This window comes from Helicoverpa armigera, chromosome 1 (assembly GCF_030705265.1).
Source record: "Helicoverpa armigera isolate CAAS_96S chromosome 1, ASM3070526v1, whole genome shotgun sequence".
NCBI lineage: Eukaryota > Metazoa > Arthropoda > Insecta > Lepidoptera > Noctuidae > Helicoverpa > Helicoverpa armigera.
In genome coordinates, this window is record NC_087120.1 from 18,192,058 (window position 1) to 18,209,634 (window position 17,577).

At 37.1% G+C, this 17,577-nt stretch overlaps 1 protein-coding gene across 4 annotated transcripts in view; it reads right to left on the reverse strand.

Annotated features, from left to right (window-relative positions):
• LOC110372463 (activated Cdc42 kinase-like) overlaps positions 1-17,577 on the reverse strand; it is a 50,124-nt gene that overhangs the window by 27,027 nt on the left and 5,520 nt on the right. For all 4 annotated transcript variants that reach the window (XR_010276890.1, XM_064036654.1, XM_064036655.1 and 1 more), the window contains exons 7-15: positions 17,117-17,257; positions 15,045-15,204; positions 13,895-14,026; positions 12,124-12,221; positions 8,600-8,696; positions 8,008-8,235; positions 6,106-6,277; positions 5,421-5,500; positions 4,817-4,918 (exon numbers count right to left, since the gene is read on the reverse strand). Coding sequence is in view for 3 of the 4 variants with exons in the window: in XM_064036654.1 (XP_063892724.1) it covers positions 4,817-4,918; positions 5,421-5,500; positions 6,106-6,277; positions 8,008-8,235; positions 8,600-8,696; positions 12,124-12,221; positions 13,895-14,026; positions 15,045-15,204; positions 17,117-17,257 (1,210 nt within the window). In the remaining variant the exon portion in view is untranslated. The remainder of the gene's footprint in view (positions 1-4,816; positions 4,919-5,420; positions 5,501-6,105; positions 6,278-8,007; positions 8,236-8,599; positions 8,697-12,123; positions 12,222-13,894; positions 14,027-15,044; positions 15,205-17,116; positions 17,258-17,577) is intronic.

Sequence of the window (17,577 nt, forward strand, 5' to 3'; positions counted from 1 at the left end):
CCTTGAAATACATCTTATTATTGTGCAAGCCAATTAGAATAGTGCCTTACGGCGAGTGCCTGGGGGAGGCAGCAATGACTTATGTATAACAAGTGCGTAGTTGCAGGTTCGTTACTTTTTAGCCAACATACTAGCCGGCATTATTCCATATGCAAGTAACTCATACAGGTGGTAAACAATCCTCAAGTGTCAGTCAAACTTCAAAATATTATTGTAGCCGACCTTGAATTCATGACTCCTCCCCTCCCCCCTGCACTTGCCGCACAGAGCTATCACAGATCCTCAAATTTCCAAAATGTATTTTTAAATAACAGTAGCAATGCAAACGCACAGACTAGAGATAACGAAAGCTTCAGTAACACCCTAAAGCTGATGGATGCTAGGAAATGTTTAATCTGAGCTGCAACATGGCCGAATTTAAAATCAATATTCCCAGAGTTGCACGATTTTAGGTCCTTTCAGCCCGGCTCTGAGCCTGTATGTCAAGGTTACGCAACTAGTGGTGTTAAAATTCACTAGTTGCAGTTTTCGCTCAAAAATTCTCCCGTAAAACGGGGAAATTCTCCCCGCATGCGGTGCGGTGGGAGTTGCAACATCACATTATGTGTGTGCAAAGATGATTTCAAGTCTGTTTATACTTTGATTAGCAAACTTAATAGTTATTAGTAAAGTTCTTAATGCCAATCAGTAAAATTCATATTTTTTCTACCTTTGTACAAACTTAAGAGATTGTATAAAATAAATAAATTGCAATCTGAAATGGACGTACAAGTTTCGACCTTGTACCGAAGCCAGTTACAAGTTTTATAATACGGAGGAATAAGTTTCCATGTTGTTCCAGTTGTAATCATCCTTAGGGTGAGTCTACACGGTGCATGTATCTGGAGCAAGTTAACATGCGCAAGTGACCCACGCGCTCGCAACAGAGCACGCGGGTGGGTGCTTTGATACATGCGCGAGTCACCGGATCCACACGGTTTTAAAATGCATGTAATCGGCGCATGTGCCTCAACATGCACAAGCTACTTGAGCCGTGTAGATGCAACGTTACTTTTACATTATAAATGAGATAGTAAGCCTGTCTCTTCAGCGCAGAAAGGCCATATTGATATGCAACTTTCTATTCGGCTGCGAGAAGTCTTAAGCCAAAAAAACCGGACCTCCAGTATTTTCTGAGAGTTTCCATTACTCGTAAAGAAATACTGCAAAGTACCATTTTGGTCTGCATATTTTCAATAAATGTTAGTTTCTTGTTTTTTTTTCTGACCTCTCAGAAATAAATACTTTTTCATCATCATCTCCCGAGCCTATGTTGGGGTCGGCTTTCAGTCTAACAGGATACGGCTGACTCCCAGTGTTCTACAAGGAGCGCCTGCCTATCTGACCTCGACCCAGTTATCCGGGCAACAATACCCCTTTGTTAGACTGGTGTCAGACTTACTGGCTTCTGACTACTCGTAACGACTGCCAATGATGTTCAATGACAGCCGGGACCTACAGTTTAAAGTGCCCTCGGAATCTCAGTCAGGGAGCAAGTTAGCATGCGCAAGTGACCCACGCGCATGCAACAGAGTACTCGGGTGGGTATTTTGCTTTGGTACATGCGCCAGTCGCTAGATCCGCACGTTTTAAGGGTGCGTCTACACGGTGCATGTATCTGGAGCAAGTTAACATGCGCAAGTGACCCGCGCGCATGCAACAAAGCACGCGAGTGGGTGCTTTGATACATGCGCTAGTCACCAGATCCACACGGGTTTAAAATGCATGTAGCCTGCGCATGTACCTCAACATGCGCAAACTACTTACACCGTGTTGGCGGACCCTTAAATGCATGTCACCTGAGCATTTGACTCAAAATGCGCAAGCTTCTTGCACCAGGTAGGCGCACCCTTAAATGCAAGTCACCTGCGCATGTGACTCAACATGCGCAAGCTACTTGCACAGTATAGATGCACCCTCATTGGTGTCCAAGATATACTGAGAAAGTACATACAACTTATAAAAGTTGCATTGGTACTTCTCTAATCTGGAATCGAACCCACGCTCTCGTGCTTGAGAGGTAGGTTCCCCTTACCCACCATGACCTTTTTGTCTTTCAATATTTTGTGTTACGAAGTATTGAAAGACATACAATTCATATAAAGACAAAGACAAGATGGCGGCTCGGTATACATCATCATCATCATCATGTCGGCCAACTGCCGTCCGCTGCTGAAATAAGACCTCCTCGACGAACGCCAGCTACCCCGGTTGAGTATTAAAGAAACTATATATTCAAAAATATTATTTAGAAACTCCAGAAAGCTGCAAAATTTAGGGAAAAGTGGGAAAAGGGGAGGGTATGTCAAGGATATTTTTTGGATATTTATTTTTTCAAGAACCTTTATTATACAAAAAAATCTCAAGCAATAAATATAACAGGGTAGGAATTCAGGAAACAATTCAGGAAGAAATCTGGAAAAAAAATCTTAATCTACATACTTACCGCAAGTTACAGCCCGCGGAGAAACTTCAAAAGTTCGTTAAACACTGAATTTAACACTCACTCGAAGAAAAGGCGCGCAAAAGTTCAGTTTTTGTTCCTTGGGAACACTTGGGACCCAGTACTGGATCAGTACTGATGATCCTGAGTTCAAGGGCACAAAACTAGCGCAACACTTTTATTCAAGTTTAGAAAAGTTTGGGGATAAATCGTCCGTATCGATAATAAGCTTGGCCAGCGAGATAAGGCTCAGCTGAAGCCAAAGAATTAGAGAGACACTATTAATTCAGTGATGAATCACTAAATCAGCAGTGGAGACAGTTGGTTAGTGGCGGTGCCGAGGCGATAAGTGCATCGGCTTCCGAGTCCAGCTTCCAACTGGCGCTTGTCTAGCCAACCCTTCTACATGCATGCGCGGTAGACACGCGCTGACATTGAAACTACATTTCAGTGTTGCACAAACACTAGGGATGACCCAGACAAACAACTGTTACGCGTTACAGGTGGTATTTTGCAACATTTTTTTGGAAATCTGACTGTTTAGCGGTTAATTTTAGGGGTAAATCTGTTAAGGATAGTGAAAATCGTATGAATTAAATTTAAAATTTGATTTTGTAGTGCCAGGATTGATTTGAGACGCACTTCGATTATCAAAACAACATCAAACAAATCGATTCCTGAATTCGATTATTTAAAAATATTATTTTATTTAATGCGTTAAATAGATAAAAGATAATGTATTTGTTATTAATTGTGTATTATATTTAAGTTGCATTAATAATTTAACCAAAAACACAATTTTAATGTACAGTATGTCCGTAAAACGTAATATACAGTCCGATTAATTTTCGCCAAAAATCGAATCGATATTATTTTATGTTTTTAAAATGCCTATAAAAATTAAACTTACAGTTTAAAGCTTTCGGGGGGTTGTTGAGTAATAGTAGAAATTAACCCGCGCGATAGTTTGACGGATGGCTCGTAAACGAGCCGGCGGCCGGACCTGCATTGATTAAGTGCTAACCTGTGGGAGTAACCTTGCACCCGGCGCGCTTTATTTGAATATAACTACGTAAAAACTAACTATTTCTCCCAAAAATGTAGTTGATTTTCGTTTGTTTATGTTTATTGTTTTATAATTTCGTTAACCTATGACCTTTGGACGTGAATAAGGCAGAAATTCAGTATGTAACATGACAGATACGGACATGTGGAGATGTATGCAAACAAATCAACAAGTGCTGTTGGTTTTTTTCGTTCTGATGAATGTAAAAGTAATGATTGTCTGTAAAACGATATCTTCTGAGTGCAGTTTATATACTGAAGACCTCTTTTCGATATAATGTAATGGGAAAACCAAAAATAACGAAATAAATATTACTAAAACAAACGTAGATGAGACTTTTTTTTTATTTCAAAGATATTGACAACTATTTAAGTACAGAAGACAATTAAATCAACCGTATTTTACATTCTTCATCTTCTCTCTATTTCGTATACTCTTCTTGATGGCCAATAGCGTGAACTGCAGAGAAAATAAAGCAGTCACTTAATTTACTATCCTTTTTTTACTACAACAACGAAAAAACAACACCATTTATAAAGTCAATTCTACTACTGTCTTTCTTGCAATGAAATAATATCAAACGGACCACATTTCACAAAAAGCAATGCAAAATTAATAAAATGGATGATTATAAAAATACATACCTTAATATCCGAAATATAGAATGCATTTTTCGAGAATGCGAGGACATAAAAGCGCAAAATAATCACATCAATATGAAATAACCGCTAAAAATGAAATGTAAGACATACCTACTCCTACGAGAAAAAAAGGAAAAAATATCTTTAGCAAACACAGGAAACACATAATTACTGCATAGGAAGGAAAGACAACTAAATTACAACTGAACGAGGCAAAACAAAACTTCTTAACAATGCAACATTTAAGAAAATAAGTCCTACAGGGCTATTTCTCCAATTTCTCTAGCCTAAACGATAAACAACAACATTGTCTACCAAAAATATGTAAATAGAAGGGGGATTGAAGAGAAAAGAGTGGCCACAGATATTTTCCTGATGATAAGAATATCTTTAACATAAGTATTTGAATCATAAAAGCAAACTTCAGAAATTTTCTTATAACATTTACTATGATTTTGCCAATGTCATGTTAGGAATAGTTCATAGACTTATTACATGCGACAAAAATGTCAGCAGTGCAGTGTCACAGAGAATTCGTATTTCTGCAAATAAAAAAATAATACTTTCTATTCTAACACGTAAAAGCATGCATGTACTATAGAAAAAATCATAAAATTTGAAAATTACCGTATCGGTATCGGAAATCTCGTGGTACTCGTGAACTTCATCAGTCTTGGGCATGGTGCCGTTGTCGCCCTTGTGGGATCTGCCAAGAGTTGCACTCCTCACCTAAGTAGGATTTATATATTAGTTTATAACAGAATTTAAGATGTATTTTAAGATGTACAGATTAAAATGTATTTTTTGAAATATAAGCTGTTTTTAGACATGAGGCCGCTTTTAAATCTACTGGTTAGGGAATTGTTTGAAAGAGTTATCGTGGACCTGTGGTGAGTTTTAGTCAGTAAAAGTTTCACGATCCCGCTACCGCTCAATTTTACTAAGAGGACCATTTGATTAATTTTCCACCTACTAAAAAGACATTGTCTTTTTCTCAAACTCAAAAGAAACTAGGATCACGACAAAGATGGATTGGCAAATCGCAAAACTCGAACTCCCACATTAGTGCGACAAAACTTCGTTTCTTGTTTGCCTACTTTCAGGACTTACAGTCGCTAGATCTTTCGTCATAAGAGCTTGGTTCCAAAAGTGCAAATGCGTTCCCAAAGGCATTGTTAATGTAATGGGCATGTAAAAATATGTTAAATAAATATAAATAGGTCAGTTTTACCTTACTAAGAATACTTTTACTGGTAGTCGGCTCTGACAATGTCCTCAGGCTATTCTTTCGCAAACTTCTTGTTTTATCACCTGTTAACAGAGCAAACAATTAAATTATGTTAGAAATAGGTATCATACTCGTGGAAAGGTGCTTTTCTAGATGTGATATGCTACGTTGCTGTAAATACGTTTAATATCCAAGAATTATAATTATTGGGGCAATAGTACAGCTCCGGAGGAAACGGATTCTACTAAGCTATTTATATGGAATGGTATGTTTGTTATTGTCGCGAGTGGCGCCGCCTCCCGACTATCGATATATCGCGTAACTCAAGCATCTTCATAGTATATCTTGCTCGTTCCGCCAGTGGAAGCGGCTTAGCTATTACATTTTGGCAGCATGCACCTGCATAACACAACTCTAGTGGAAACACGAGAGAAGGAAAGATAGCGGAGATGCCACGGGGAAGGTATGTAGCTAATACGTCTTCTTGTAGATCAAGAAACGTACGGTAGGCTTGGTCAGTTACTAGAACTAACGAGACGTTTGGGTTCCTTGTTGAATCAAAACCAATCTGTCAAAGATTGATTCGTGATTAAGTTAAATTCTTGCTTCTTTATAGACAGGTCGAGACTAACCCAGACTCGGCTATTATGAAAAAGGCTAGACAGTTATTCAAAAACGGTAAACTCACAAGCCAAATCCACTTCATCGCAGTCAGGCCTATCCGGCTGATGAGAAGCCAGCATAGGGTAGGGTGTGGTCCCCGAAGCTCCCGTCAGGTGTGACGGCGAGTTCGGGTTGATCAGCGGCATCTGTTCCAGGTCTTCCGAAGGTTTGTATGGAGTCACTATCTGACGGGGCGGCTGTGGATGAGTAAGGAATATATTATTTTATTGTATTTTGTTCATTTTTACTCAGAAGTTGGTGTTGTCCCTTTAAGTTATAAATAAAATTAAATAAATTAGAGGGATTTTGGTAGGCTTATTTTGTATGTTTTGTATCTGTAAACTTGTGAAGAAGAATAAATAATGCTGTGTTATCGGGCTGGCTGTTTTCCGCGGTTTCGTGTGTAACGTAACCCTTATTAGCTCATGGGTTAAAATATATGGTTTTCACAGGTTTCTTAGGAAACAGTTAACATTCTACAAAAATACATAGATTCCTAACATAAGATTCCTAAGGCTTTGTAGTATAAAAAAGAGGTAAATACTGTAAAGAAACTACATTGTTAAATATTAGTATCTCTGTCTCTATGGTGGTTTTCAAAACTACTGAACCAATTTGAATGTTTGGTACATAGATAGTCTACAACCTAAATACATAGATTGTCGGGAAGTAGTTCCATCAGAATGCTGGTGGAACCTAGTGGCAAATAAAGTACAATATCACTAAAGTTTTCTTATAGAGTACCTACCTAAGTAGGTATAATATCATAAAAAGAAAATAATACGCTAACATCAAAAATTCATCAATCTAGTTAGTTTCCATTCACCAAATGACACAAAAGCAGAAAATAAAATCGACATAATGTAAGAATGTGTCGGGTAATGAAAAGCATAAAATGTAAAAATGTAGAACAGATCGTATAATACCTGCGTGGAATGAAACTTGTGTTTTCATAATTATACTTAAGTTTGTGTTTACCAGGGCAATGTGTCGAAGGCGCTGTAACCGACAGCATATAGGCTAGATTCACTCTGCAAAATTGCACTCAATTGCAGCGTGAACATAGCCAGTATGCTGTGGGTTCTGTCCAAGGAACGAAGGTAGGAAACTCGCTGGTGTAAAATCTGTAAGGGTATGTCCTGTGTGGGCAAAGAACGGACGCGAACGCGAAGCAATGCTTAGCGAAATGACAGATGTACGCTGCACCGTGCAACGTCACGTAGGCCTCATTAAAGGAAATTCAAATTAACTATTAGGACAAATATTTCATTATACAGTGTTCGTTAACAGTCACGTTAGTTTGTGAAAACTGCGTTGCTGTCATTACCACCAAAAGGCGGATAGCTTTCAGCAATCGACTGTTTGTTTTCTTCGCTTCGCGTAGCTTTGCGTTCTCGTCCATATCGCTCACTTAGGACGCATAAGGTAAAAATATCCAACACCAATTGTAAAATGTATTAAAGTTAATGGTGTGAAATATTCATAGATTATTGGGTAGGTAATGAAAATGTGTGGTTCCACGCAGGGTTAGCGGACCATTCTATATCCCTTGGCGCGAGATTGGCATTATCAAAAATTTAGCGAAAAGAAAATAATAAAATAAGGTTAATTATGTGTGTTTCTGTGGGCATAGCATTTTGTAATAAAAGTGTGCAAAATTCGCTTGTAGGAAACTAATTTCAAATATGTTATGTTGATCATTAAAATTGACTATAACACTAAAACGTGTTCGTAAAAAAGTACCAGCTTTGGAACTGGGCTTTAACCATCGTACCGTACAAACTGCTATATGTATAGTTTTAATAGATTTGATCAAACGATTACATCAATACATTCGCTTTACACCACAGAACTTAAAGAAAAATCAACCAAACAGCCAAATATTTTAACAATAATACCAAAACTCGCGCCAAAGTCCAGTACTTACGCATCCGGCAGGATCCAGGAACGATATATCTCCGAAGTAGGCCCCATCTAGGCCCACATGTCCTGTATGCTTCACGTCTCCTTGCGGGCTCGATATCATACACCGCTGTATCGACCGCTTGCCAGTAAAAGTGTGTCGTTTAACATCGCTCCTCAGCAGCGTCGAGCGGATCGACCGCGCGGATTGCCGGACGGGATGCGGAGAGAGCGACCCGTAACATACACTTCTCTGATGGATGCAAGCGTTGGTTGGTTTGTTAATCGAACGGCTTAACACAAATGGTTCCCGTGATGTGGTTGTGGATGATATTGATAAACGAAATGTTGACAAAAATATGATGTTTTTCAATGCTAGGAATGTATGTTTTAATTCAAACTTAAAATCATTTTATTTAGGACGCAAGACGAACATTTATGAATATCCAAAAATATAAATACGATTGATTCTAGTAGCTTGCTATAGAAAACAACGGGTAAGAAACTAGTTAGCATTGAAAAACATATAACGCAACGGAAAAGGTGATGCCAGAGAGATAAAGTGATTAAAAACAGTGATTACACACATACATAAAGCTAAATATTGCGAAACTTACCTCGGGTGGGACATAAGGCTTCGTGTGTGAAGGGTCCAGCATACCGCAGGCACCGCCGGGGAGAACGCCATACCAAAGTGGAGATTTTGTCATGTTTCTGAAATGTATTAGAAGGTAAATATTATTTATGTACACGAACATAGCTAGTTTTTAAGGCAATTTTCTTGTAAAAATACACTATACTTTCTTAGTTTATGCCATCGCTTGCAGACAGTATCCATATTTCCTAGTATCGACGCACATTACATAAGTGTGCGTATCTGAAATTAGACGTTTAACAGTGCTGTTTTCACTTAGGAATTTTATTTACACCACTAAACATCTAAGTACCTTCAGACTCGACAAGTTACATTCGACATAAAATGACAACAATATATAAATATTCCGCTTTAACCGTTCACTAAGGACGTCGATATCCGACCCATGCGTTGTTTATCGATTAGGGATTAAAATTTTACATAAGTATTATACAAATTTCAATATCTAACCGACACCAACGGATGGATCAGTTATGGAAACCCGCAGTTGGCTACTTCAACTACAGATACTCAAGTAAGAACTTTACACGCCGACTGTCAGAGCCAAACTGAAGCTTAAAAGAGCCATTTGCAAAACGCCAGCATTTCTGCAACAGTCGCAGACCCCTCGCATGCAAAGTAACCTTGAAATCCCGCTGTGCAAACGACAGATGTCAATCTAGGTTCAAAAACTAGGGGATTTAATGAAAGCTGTTCAGTACAGACTGGATTAAGTAAGGGGGAAAATACAAAAGAACCACAGAACATGTAATTATTTGGCAGACTGACCGTTGTGAATATACAGGGTGGGTTTACAATCACATTATATCCTATCGCATATACTTTATGATATTCTATGGCGAATTGTACAAAAAATTACCTAATCCATTCAGTGGATTAACCACAGAAGTCATTTTTATAATTTACAACATCATGTGTAAAGCAGAGATAAAGTTAGAAGTATCGAATGTTTTGATCAGTTGACAGCTGTCAGTTTTTAAGGGAGAATTTCGGTTGTTTGTATTGACTGACTTTTATATGGCGTTCTAATTATCGCACATTTTTATCCTATTTACTTTGTATTTTTCTTTGTGTTAATCGACATACGATTAGCCTACATCGAAGTAAGGATCACGTAATAGGGTAGTTTCCATGGTCGAAATAATGAAATAATATTTAGTCCGCTTTTTAGATAATCAAAAAATATTGGATACGTATTTTTTCTTTTTTTAATTAAACATAAAATGACAAAGATAATACACTTCAAAAATTAGGAGTGGGGGCCTTTTACGTCACAGTGTCCTGAAAATTGTAGCAACTTGTGACGTCACACTCAACTTTAACACGCTATATCTTAACAAGTTCTGATCCAATTTAAAAAAGAAAAAATACGTATCGCTTAATTTTGGACAATCTACAAGACGGACTAATTATTATTTTTTAGGAAACTAGCCTATTATAGACGTATGTCGTTTGCCGTCACGTACATTGTGCGAAGTTATATGTTGTATGTTAGTGGGTATATTATATTAGCCAGTATACAGGGATGAATTTTAAGCAGTACGCAAAAAAAAAACTGGTGGTCCAGAATCGTTAACAGAACATAAAACACTAAAAAATAATTTTGATTTTTTAACTATAAGTTGACAAAGTTTGCGCACTGGATAAAATTCATTCCAGTATTAACGCATTTCATTTAATATGGCTGAACGACACACCCGATATGTAGTATAATAGCAACATCCAAAGGGGTTTGTTCCTTTGATGTCTGGATAACCTATGTATTATAGTCAGGATAAAAAAAAACTACAGATGCATTTTGCAAAGGGTCAAGCAGTAAATATTTGTACCAATAATATGGGCATGTACTTTGGAACACGATATGGCAAATGTTTTATTTTGTATGCACTCTTTGTGCAAGCGAACAAATGACTGTGTGATTGAAAAAAAAAACTTATTCACTACCATCTTTTGAGTATAGAGCTCAGCACATTGTATAGGGCTTAAAAACTGTGTTTGTAATATACTTTTTGTGTAATTTAATACAGGAGGCCAGACATTGTGAATGCTTTTAATAACCAATTTTGAAATGACTGTAGCAGATAAAACATTGTATAGAAATAATAACTAGCACTCCATTTTGTGATTGTTTACAAATGGGCTCAGCTTAGATACTCTTGAAGATCAATAAACACTAATCTACATAGCAGTATATTTCTACAGTACATTCCTACAGTCTTGCAAGGGCAAGTCTTGCCTGGGTAACTGGTAAAATACTGGTACTCAACTGTATCTAGTTGCACTGGAAGCCGACCCTAACATAGTTGGGAAAAGGCTGGGCAGACTACATGTAGTAGAATATTTTAGTCAAATAATTAGGTATACAGCAAACTAGGCAAACGAAACAATAAAAAAAAACGTCGCCTGTAGCTGGGCAAATGCTATATGTAATAATTCGCTTTTATGCTATATTTATTTTGCTTTTACTATCGCTAGCAAAAACTATGAACAATTGCCAAGCTATAAAACATAAATTATATGAACATCATCAGTAGACATTTTGTGAATAAATCAGATTTTAATAGATGAAACTTGTGTTATAATTTATCATTCTGTCTGATATGATAGTATTAATCACTAGCTGTTTTCAGTGGTTTCGACCGTGTCTTTTAGGAACTGTTTCACGTGGTTGGATAAATAAAATAGAGTATGTTACTCGGGGATCGTCTAGCTTCCCAACAGTGAAATAATGTTTCAGATCGGTCCAGTAGTTTCGTAGCTTTTAGTGTACAAACAAACGAACAAACAGATGTTTCCTCTCTATTAAATTAATGGACAAATATAGATTTTGGTATTCTATTCTCTCTCTCTACTTTACATTTAATTTATTACACAAACGCAAAAGATAGGAATCGGTTATATTATATGCTATACTATGGCTACGCTATATGGAGAAATTGTTTTGAGGAAGGTACTGAGCATGAATGTGGACCAAAGACGACCAGAGAAACTGGTGGATGGACTGAGTGAAAGACAATAAGGCTGGAAAGAGTATTGTATGAAATAAAAGGGTATACTGCACCAAAAACAAATAATAAATTGGCAATAAGAGCAGAGGAATGATAAATCGCAAGAGCATGTAACACAACAAAAGAAAATAAAACAAAGTGAGAGACTTACAACTAAACATCATCCTCCAAGCCTTTTTCCCAACTATGTTGGGGTTGGCTTCCAGTCTAACCGGATGTAGCTGAGTACCAGTGCTTTACAAGGAGCGACTGCCCTGCCTGACCTCCTCAACCCAGTTACCCGGGCAACCCAATACCCCTTGATTAGACTGGTGTCAGACTTACTGGCTTCTGACTACCCGAAACGACTGCCAAGGATGTTTAATGACAGCCGGGACCTACAGTTTGACGAGCCATTCGAAACACAGTCATTGGTGTCTTAGATATACTTAGAAAGTACAAGTAAACATTTATAACAAAGTCTGAATAATAAACTTACTCTTTTCCTAATACTGTAATGATTTGTCCAGCTTTGTATTCGAGGAAGGTGTTTCTTCTGGCGTCTTCTGGCTTCTGAAAGTTTACCGTCGCTTCCACCTGTAAAGATGAAAACACTTTCATACATTTTTGACCTTGTAAAGCAGGTTATCTTACTTATAAGGGACCTACCTATTTTTCATGTTAAATACATAAATAATTGATAAGTTAACGAAATAACACTTTATTTGATCACTATATTGTCTATTTATATGTAATACGAGCTGAACCAACCAATTTCGTACCATTCAAACTTTTCCTAGAACCATTACAAAGATTTTAAAAATAAAATATGATAAGATAAAGCGGTCCAGCCATTCTTGAGGTTTAGTGAGACTTACGTTACATTGACTTTCCAGATCTTCTTTATGGCATCTCTGGTATCATTCCTTCCCTTGTTATGCATTATATGCTAGTAGTTGAAAATTAATGAACAGTATATATAGGAAACTAATTTATTCAAGTTTGAAGATGGTTAGATTTTATTTAACATTTTTTATACAAATCTATTGACAAATAAGTCTAGATCATGATGCTGTGCAAGTGTGTTTCTAATAAAATAATTAGTTTTGTAACGTTTATAGTTTTTGTTTAACTGTATAATTGTTTCGTTTGCATTTCCGTGTTTTCTTTGAAATAAACTCAAACAGTATCCAATGGTTTCTATAAATAGCCTAGCTATAAGTGATGCTCAACATGTGTCTTTACGATAATCATTCTTGGATAATTAAAAATCTTTGCAATGTAAAAGTTTTGTAAGATTTAGTTGTATACATTAAAAAAGCTAAATTTTAATAATTTTGTATCAAGTAAACTAGTAGGTACTTTTAAATTAGTACGGACACTAAACGTCACGCAAGCGCGCCCTCTGGTGGCGTTTCCGGTGAAACAACATTTTGGCGCGCTTGGCAGAGTCGTGGCGGTCGGCGTGGCGTCCGCGGAGCTCAGCCTTGGTCGAGGCTTCGTCGAGTCTTCGTGGAGTTGTCGCGTTACTGCCTTTCGTTACGTGTAGTGTACTTAGTGTTATTGCCTAGCGTTGTAGTACCTAAACTAATTGTAGTGTCTTATGTTTTTTGTATTGTAATGGTTCTTCGAACCTAACAGACAGACATGTGTTGCTGGGAAGTTTGTTCCGCCACTTCTTCTCCCCAGCTAAAACACATAGGAAGTGGTGAAGGGCGGACGTTTTGGGGGCTGTCTTTTGTTCTGACTAATTTGAATAAACGTTTTTAAGTTTTTTGAGTTATCTCTTTACTCTATTACCCTAGCTGATATCGAACAATAGTGCCATCCTGATATCGCTCCGACATGTATAACTAACTTCCGCCCGCAGCTTCGCCCACATGAGTTATATAGAATTATATCGCGTTTCCAAAACAACTCTTAAAATTCCAAGATAAAAACTATCCTCGCATCCCTACTAATATTATAAATACACAAATAACTCTGTCTATCTGTCTGTTACTCTTTCACGTCTAAACCACTAAACTGATTTTAATTTTGACACGATAGAGAAAACCTTAAGAAAGAACATAGAATAGTTTTTATCCCAGACTTTTGAAAAGTTCTCTTTAAAACTCGATATAACCAAACTATACGCTAGCGAACCCGCGGGCAGAAACTAGTTTATATATTTGTAGGGATAACATCCATTAATTAGTGAGGAAATACTACTATCCCATACAAATCCGAGACAGATCACTAGTTTAAAAAACAATATAAACATGTCATACCTGTTCAGGTCTTATGCTGCGTAACTTTGGAGCCAAATCCTTAAACTTGGGTCTATTGTTGAAGTCATGAGCCCAACACTCCAGCATTGTAGTGTAGTAGGCTTCGGGACAACATTCCGGTCGCTCCAGTCTCTGAAAAGTTTAGAATATATTGTTAGATAAGATTAAATTAAAATTAGTAATAATATAGTATAGTGTAATTAGTCTTTCTGTCTGTCTTTTCTTCACGCCTAAACTACTGAACCGATTTGTGTGAAATTTGATACAGACATAGTTTGGAACTTGAGAAAGGACATAGAATAGATTTAATTACAAAAACATATAAAAATAAAAACCGGCTAAGTACGAGTCGGAATGCGCACGAAGGGCACCAGAGTAAAAATGAGCAAAAAAATCACGTTTGTTGTATGGGAGCCCCCCAAAATATTTATTTTATTCTTGTTTTCAGTATTTATTGTTATAGCGGCAACAGAAATACATCATCTGTGAAAATTTCAACTCTCCAACTATCACGGTTCATGAGATACAGCTTGGTGACAGACGGACGGACAAAGGAGCGGAAAATAATAGGGTCCCGTTTTACCCTTTGGGTACGGAACCCTAAAGAGAAATCATTTTGTTTGTTTGTTTGCACCATAGGTTCTGAAACTACTCAACCGATTTGAAGAATTCTTTCACTGTTGGAAAGCTTCAAGCTATACCTCTGCCAAGGAACATCTTTACCAATATTATAAAGCTAGAGTTTGTTTGTTTGCTTGAAGGCGCTAATCTCAGGAACTACTGGTCCGATTTGAAAAATTCTTACAGTAGTAGATAGCCCATTTATCGAGGAAGGTTATAGGCTACTATTTATCCGGGTTCATGACGAGGTTGAAACGCAAGCAGTTCCTTTTATGATGTACACACATTTTATAATGTACCTACAACCCAACTTTTTATTGCATCGGCTACATATCTCACCAAATGCAGCAAAGAATACCAAGTACCCCGAGCTAGCCTTATAAGAATGTTTGTAATACCAGTAGTCAGACTTTCTAGCCTGTGACTACCCATAACCACTGCCGAAGATATAATAAGCGTCCTTGCCTCTCATCATTTTCATAATAATTCCCCAACCACTCTATTAAGCCAAAATAACAAACAAAAGTACCTGAAAGTTAGGAGCATCAATGGCTTCTAAGATCTGCTGTCCAGAGAACGCCGCCCAGGGTTGGAAGCCATACGTGAACATCTCCCATAGACAGACGCCGAACGCCCAGACATCACTTGCTGATGTAAACCGGAGAAATAGTATACATTCTGGTGCACACCTGAAAAATTTAGGTTAACAATATTACTTTCAAAAATCACAGGAAAGAGGGCAGTATATTATAATATTATCAATCTATAATCCATCTATATATATAAAAGAAAGTCGTGTTAGTTACTCCACTTATAACTCAAGAACGGCTGAACCGATTTAGCTGAAAACTGGTATGGAGGTAGTTTAGAGCCAGGAGAAGGACATAGGACAGTTTTTATTACTAAAAAATAAAAATACAATTTATTCCGGAAATACAGCGCCATCTATTGTTCAAACCAAAAATCTGCCGGATGCCCATGCTCCACTGCACTATTCCACGCGAACGAAATCGCGGGCAAAAGCTAGTATATTATAAAAACGATTTTTGTTTGTTTGTAACCGAAATCAGTAGACGGATTTGAAAAACTGTTTCACTGTTGGGAAGTTACACTATCCCCGCGAGTAACATAGGCTATATTTTATCCGGGTCCGGGTAGTAGTTCCCACGGGATGTAAGCAAAAATGTGGAAAACAGCAAGTATTATAAAAAAAGGCGAAAGTTTATAGGGGAGCATGTTGGTGTGTATGTTTATTTCTCTTTAACGTTAAAACTGCAGGATGGATTTGATGAGAAGTGGCTATATTATATGTAGCTTACATATCACAATAACATTTTAGGCTACAAATGTTTATTTCCATCGAGTCACGGATGAAACCGTGGGCGGAAGCCAGTAAAATCATTTGCAGGAGTAACTTCTTCAGATTGCAGTATAAAGCGTCATAATAAAAATACTGACACTAATCATAGTTTGTTAACAATATAAAGGAGATAAGGAAGACGCAGCAATTACTTGATACATAATTTAATAATCATATTTTATGACACTTCCTTTATTTCATACGGAAATTACTGCAATTGTTATATTAATACTATCCCTACTACTAATAATTATAAATGCGAAAGTAACTCTGTCTGTCTGTCTATCTGTCTGTTACGCTTTCACGTCTAAACCACTGAACCAATTTTAGTAAAATTTGGTAGGTACAGAGATAGAGTTGACCTTGAGAAAGAACATAGTATAGTTTTTATCCCGGACTTTTGAAGAGTTCTCTTTGAAACCCAATATAACAGAACTCTACGCAAGCGAAGCCACGAACGAACGCTGATTTATAGTACTATTAGAGATGACATCCATTAATTAGTGGAAAAATACTGCTATCGCGATATAACCGAACTCAACGCGGGCGAAGCAGCGGGAGGAGGCTAGTCTGGATTATAAATATAGTAATATAATATGTACTTGGAGCTTATTATAAAGTCATCAACTTGATTTTATATTATAATGACTGCTGTATACAGGGTGAGTTGATAAAACTGTTGTTTATATGACATTCTAACTGGCAGTATTATGACATTGATTTGCTCACATTAAACTAATTTGAGTGATTATACTACCTTACATAAGTGGTAGGTACATAGGAGAATAGAATTATTATCATAATGTCTTTGGGAGTATTGTTAATAGAACTAGAATGTTAATATGCATTTTTAACATTATTTTTCTATTGTTTTTGTGTAATTTTCTATTGTTTACACACAGTACAGTTTGGATTCTGTTTTATTTTTGTTTTGTTTATTTATATTAATTGAATGGCAATTCCTAAATAGCATGGTGTTTAAGATACCGGTTTTTCAAATATTTTCATATTTATCTACTCTAATCCGTCTGTCGCTGTTTAAGGCCAAAGATTCTGAACCTTATAATGAATTTAAATGGTATTTGGTAGACGCCTAGATACACAGGATAGAGCCTTACAAAGAATATGGATTACGTAGCCTACTTTTTATCCAGGTGTAGGATGTAGTCACCTCGGGCCGCGGGTAGAATTGCGGGGATCAACTCTTTCCTTATAGTTTTATTTATTTGCTTTAAACTTACCATGCCACAGGTAGCTTCAGGTTCACATTGTAATTCGTTTGATAATAATCTTTTCCGACGCCCAAAGCGCGGGACAGACCGAAATCAGATATTTTCACTCTATCCTTGCTAAATACTAAAATATTCCTTGCTGCTAGGTCCCTGGAAATTACAACAAAATACAATCGGAACATAATATAAATGTAATTTAACTATACAAAAATAATGCTTTATGTTGCCAGAATTGATGGCATATCAAATTCAAAAGGCTAAGGCTGAATTATAGGTCAGACCATATGTCTTGCTACCAGGGTTGCTGTATTATTTGTGTGATGGGCGCTGCTCTTGTAGGCTCCAGAAGGAACATGGTGGGTTTTACTCAGCAAGAGCCTGATACTCCATCCCACTGGACCCACAGTACGAGGGGTCATCTGATGATTTCTCATCACAAAAAAGACCACACAGGTCTTGTTTAAAATTGA